The following is a 6000-nucleotide window of genomic DNA, read 5'->3' on the forward strand; positions in this document are numbered from 1 at the left end:
TTTTTGAACATCATATAGATGTGTCACTGATTATAAAGGTTGTACTTTTACTTTTTTAAGGTTAGCAAATGTCCTACGACCTGTCTATGGATGATACCATACAACAAAACCAAATATAAAAAAAAGGTTTTTTATTTATTGGCTGAATAATTTATTATAATTTATTTTTTTAATGTACACCAATAAAGTACCATATTTATTTGTTTTAATAGGTGTTATTTTGCTGGGATTTTACATAAGACTTTTCTTTCTAGGTCACCACTGCTCTAGGGAAACCAAAATAGAATTTTTAGCAGGAAAAATGACATAATTACATTATAATTCAGAAATAACCATTATTATAACAAAATGAATTGGAATAGGGTAAAACAAGAGGTGACAAAATCAGTTAGGAAGTGAGTTCAAGAGACCAGGCAAAACAAACACATGAAAGAATACTCAACATCATTAATTAGAGAAATGCAAATAAAAACTACAATGAGGTATCACCTCACACTGGTCAGAATGGCCATGATCAAAAAATCTACAAACAATAAATGCTGAAGAGAGTGTGGAGAAAAGGGAACCCTCTTGCACTGTTGGTGGGAATGTAAATTGATACAGCCACTATGGAGAACAGTATGGAGGTTCCTTGAAAAACTAAAAATAGAACCACCATATGACCCAGCAATCCCACTACTGGGCATATACCCTGAGAAAACCATAATTCAAAAAGAGTTATGGGGCCTCCCTGGTGGCGCAGTGGTTGAGAGTCTGCCTGCCGATGCAGGGGATACGGGTTCGTGCCCCGGTCTGGGAGGATCCCATATGCCGCAGAGCGGCTGGGCCCGTGAGCCATGGCTGCTGAGCCTGCGCATCCGGAGCCTGTGCTCCGCAACGGGAGAGGCCACAACAGTGAGAGGCCCGCGTACCACAAAAAAATAAAAAATTTAAAAAAAAAAAGAGTTATGTACCACAATGTTCATTGCAGCTCTATTTACAATAGCCAGGACATGGAAGCAACCTAAGTGTCCATCAACAGATGAATGGATAAAAAAGATGTGGCACATATATACAATGGAATATTATTCAGCCATAAAAAGAAATGAAATTGAGTTATTTTTAGTGAGGTGGATGGACCTAGAGTCTGTCATACAGAGTGAAGTAAGTCAGAAAGAGAAAAACAAATTCTGTATGCTAACACATATATATGGAATCTAAAAAAAAAAAAAAAAAAAAAAGGTCATGAAGAACCTAGGGGCAGGATGGAAATAAAGACGCAGACCTACTAGAGAATGGACTTGAGGACACGGGGAGGGGGAAGGGTAAGCTGGGACAAAGTGAGAGAGTGGCATGGACATATATACACTACCAAATGTAAAAGAGATAGCTAGTGGGAAGCAGCCGCATAGCACAGGGAGATCAGCTCTGTGCTTTGTGACCACCTAGAGGGGTGGGATAGGGAGGGTGGGAGAGAGGGAGACACAAGAAGGAAGAGATATGGGGATATATGTATACGTACAGCTGATTCACTTTGTTATACAGCAGAAACTAACACACCATTAAGCAATTATACTCCAATAAAGATGTTAAAAAAAAAAATGGGCACAGGTTCGTGGTGCCCCAAAACAATTACAATAGTAAGATCATGGATCACAGATCACAACAAATATAATTATAATGAAAAAGTTTGAATTATTGTGAGAATTACCTAAACGTGACACAGAGACATGGAATGAGCAAATGCTGTTGGAAAATTTGTTGCAATAGAATTACTTGACGCAGGGTTGTCACACTTTCAATTTGTAAAAAGCACAGTATCTGCAAAGCGCAATTAAGCAAAGCACAATAAAATGAGTTATGCCTGTATACATTATGCTTTATACATTGCAGTATTCAAGGCTCAAATTGTCCCAAATTTGGCCAATGTGAACTCCTTGAAGTTGACCCCTGTATCCACAAAATCCCAGTGATATTGAAAGCATTCCTGCTTTCTGGCATAGCAAGAGGTATCAAGCTCATCTGGTACATTTCCTGCCCCAGACCTAGAATCAGCCATTCTTTTCAAGGATCCCTTCTTCCTTTTCTTGGGAAATGGCTTTCAGAGACTATGATCAGCACTGGGGATGCTAACTTCTACCAGACTGTCATTATTTCTATGCCCTCTCAGTAAATAAAGCTAGGAAATATGTGAATTTCAGAAAGAAAACTAAATCATGCATTCATACGGATATTTCCAATTTAAGTGAAAAATTAAATCATCAATTATTATATTTGTATCCCTTTGCTTTCACACTGAAAATCTTGGTTTTAATGACATTAACATGATTGCGTATTTGCTTACACATATACATAACATATACACATATAATGTATATTATGCTTAAAATAGTTTCAAAGCTACAATACTAGTATTACTACTAACAACAGAACTATCAATTGTGGGACTTCCCTGGTGGTCCAGTGGTTAGGACTCCAAGCTTTCACTTGCATGCTTTCACTTGCACAAGGTGTGTGGTCAAAAAAAAAAAGAACTATGAATTGCAACTGAATATTTCATTGTGGTTCTTTTTGCTCTTTAGGATATACCTCACCATGGAGGTCCATTAAAAGTTTGAGTTTTAATGTCATTTGAAATAATTGGTTTTTTCTGTGTGGTTTATACTATCAATTTTATATACACCTAGGTTCATTTGTATCCATTTGTTTCAGATTTGTAGGAGTTTTTTTCCTTTTTGATCCAAATTTTTTAATTATATGAAATGTTCACATGGTTCCAAAATCAAAACTATAAAACAAGGTGCAGTCAGAGAAGCTTTTTAAACACTTTTTGTCCCTCCTTTTCACAATAAAGGTGTTTTTTAAGGTTATGAAATTGGACTGAATTGTTAAAGAGAACCTGATACCAGAGAGAGATCCAACAGAGTACACTGTTAGTAACAGTTACAGGGGGGAAATTACATGTTAATGAAATAAGCCTTATTCAAATCAGTAAACATGTTATAGATCCAAAATAAATTTTACACACACACACACAAAAACGAAGAGGCCAGGCAAGAAAATATGGTGGAATGAACAAGTACTGGAGATGGTGAGAAGGGAATAAATTGTAAAAATACTAAGGCAATAGGATAGAATTTGACAACCAATCAAATAATAGAGAGAAAGATAGTTTTCAAAAGAGCAGATTCTTGATTTTTACTTTAATTTTGGCCATACTGAAAAGGTAGAAGTACTCAGAAGGTACCAACTGCTTAGTACTCAGAACAGAATGTTCTTTGCACATCTAATCAGTGAGTCCAAATTAATTCCCCATTCTAGTAACAGTTTTAATTTTGGAGTTTCCTTAATGTATCTTTACATATTTTATTACAGTCCAGGTGACCTAAAGTCATATAACCACTTTTTTAAATTAACTATATTCCTATCTAAAGATGTCACAGAACTTTCCCCACTTAGTAAGATGTCAATACTATTAGTGTTCAGCTCACATAGCTTTCTATCCTTATAATTTCTTTGAATATTGTTACCTAATATTTTAGAACCCACTGGTTATAGTCATTCCACCAAGAACAAGGTGATTTTAAAACTTTAACAATCATATAAATATGCGTTTCATTGCCTTTTCCAACTTATACATTGCCTTCATCTAATTGTCGTTTGATCTTCCCAACTACCCTCTTAGGTAAGAAGAGCAGAAATACTTATTACCATACTACAGATGAGAAAATCAAGTCACAAGGCAGATAAATGGCTTTCCAAAGAATATGTGGCTGGCAAGTGGCAGAGCTTTAAATAAAATATAAATTTTCTGATTCCTAGGCCAGTGCTCTTCCTACCATCCCATATGTTTTTGAAGTAATACATATTTAACTTCTGCCACTTTGCATGACTGTCTTGCCTAAATAAATAGGAAGGTGATTATCTATCCCATTTTCCTCTCTTGCATTCACCCATTTCCCCTGAAATGTTTTACTTAAAACCTTCTCTACCAGTTTATACCATCAACAGTCCAATGCCATTCTGTTTCAGAAATTTATCTTTTCTGTATCAAGTTTACCTCTACTAAAACTATCCTGCATTACTATCATATTCACGAACTGAGAGACTTTGGAAATTTTTTAAGATTCTTGGAATGGTAATAGTAATACATCAAAGATTAGAGAATCAGGGCCTAAGTCCCCTGCCTAGCAGTTCAAATTTGGCCTTTAGGACCCTTTCACATATTTGCCTCATGACCACTATTAAGCTCCTCCCTAATCTAACAAAATATCTATTATTTCAAAGTGAGGACAAAATTGTATACAACTTTGTACACAAAATTGTATTGTATACAAATTTCACAGGGTAGATTAGAAATAAATCTGTTTGTCTAACCTAATTCTAAATGAACTTGCTTTTATGTAATCTAATTTAAAATATTTTAGTAATTATAGATTTGTTTTTTTAATGACCCTACTGGGAACAGAGATTAAGGGAATAATTGAAACTTATCCCATTATACATAATCTGTTTACTACAAAAATAATTTTAATAATTTCAAAAAATTTGTGTTGAATTACTGAAAAATTTAATACTTAATTTCAAAAATTTACTATTTCTTCTCATGTATTCAAACACATTTATAAAACTATATTCATCTGCATCATATGAATGACTTGGTAACTTTCTTACTGCACAAGACAGGTCAAAAGCACATTCTTAGACTACGCCCCAAAAAAGGACAATAAAAATTATAAATCACTTGATGTCAGAAAATAAAACAATTATCTCTATATATTAACACAATGCTTGTTTTGTAAATTCTCATCTCTCCCCATCAGAAACTCTTTCTTTTGCTTATTTATTAGAAGTTCAATATTAAAGTATAATTACCAAAAACGTTTCCTCACTAAACCAGAACACAGGCTATTTTTGAGTTCTTACAAGTATTAAGCCCATAGCATTTGTTTGTTTATTAAAAATTTAAGAATCTGGGTGTGTTTTTATTCAGAATTTTAAACACTGCCATTAGATATTTTAAAATGGACATATTCATCTAGCTCTTATCTACTTAATTCTAGCAACATCTTAATAGCTTTAATCATTTTATACTGAACAGTGAAATAAAATTAGTTTCTCTGAATGACAGCATGGGATTAACTATTTATACATAAATATTAAATTTAAAAAGTAGTCCATTAATGGGCCTTAATATTATCTTGCAGAGTCTACTTTTTATGTTTGCTTATTTCCCTCTTAAACTATCATTGCTTTTTAAGTTGATGCCTGGAGTATCTTAATTCAAACTGACCTACCCACAAAATTCTCTGCACCAGACTCTCTGATACTGGCATCTCAACAATTTCTAGTCCCTAGAGTGTTTTAATTCTTTCCTCACAGTAGTAAAATAAAGAAATAATAAGCCTTAAGCCAATTCAAAACTTACCTTACAAATCTGGAAATAGTCTGAAGTCAAGGTTTCCTGAATCTCCTCTCTGAGAACCCCTGCAGTCCCTCCTGGATGCATGGAACCACTTCCAGCCCCGCCACCACTGTTACTGCCACTGCTGCTACTACTGCCAGGGGAGGAGGCAGTTAAGCCATCCAAAACTTTTCGGAAATTAAACTTCTTCATTTTAAAAGCTGTTGAGAAATTCAAAGGAAAGGGTGACTTAACACATGGAATTATACGTGGGTAAAAGTGTTTAGATTTTCATCAGTCATGGCAGTAGTCAGTCCGCATTTTACGAGCACTGGCTTTAAATGAGTAAAAAAAAAGGAAAAAAATCAACCTTTGGTCAAATTTTAATTCTAAAAAGCATATCCTTCAAAAAGAAAAAGAAAACACAACTCCAAAAGCACCAGTATTCCCTCCTCAGACACCAAATTTTCAAGGGCTTTATCCCCAGCTGTAGCTACGCTTTATCAGCACCGGGGTAAAAATAAAAGGCAGTGTCATCATCGTCATTAGCATTATATCATCATTATTATACAATCAAACCAGAGTCCATCAGACCAAGACTCTCTTTCTTAAAGGTG

General features: G+C 34.7%; 1 protein-coding gene across 4 annotated transcripts in view; it reads right to left on the reverse strand.

The window, feature by feature from the left end:
* The window catches only part of STXBP5L (syntaxin binding protein 5L), a gene marked incomplete at its 5' end in the record, with an annotated part of 378190 nt that extends 372594 nt beyond the window's left edge, over window positions 1–5596 (reverse strand). For all 4 annotated transcript variants that reach the window (XM_079705005.1, XM_079705003.1, XM_079705004.1 and 1 more), the window contains one exon: window positions 5408–5596. In XM_079705005.1, the coding sequence (XP_079561131.1) occupies window positions 5408–5596 (189 nt within the window). The remainder of the gene's footprint in view (window positions 1–5407) is intronic.
* Window positions 5597–6000: the final 404 nt, after the last annotated feature.

This window comes from Hyperoodon ampullatus, assembly GCF_949752795.1.
Source record: "Hyperoodon ampullatus genome assembly, chromosome: 5".
NCBI lineage: Eukaryota > Metazoa > Chordata > Mammalia > Artiodactyla > Ziphiidae > Hyperoodon > Hyperoodon ampullatus.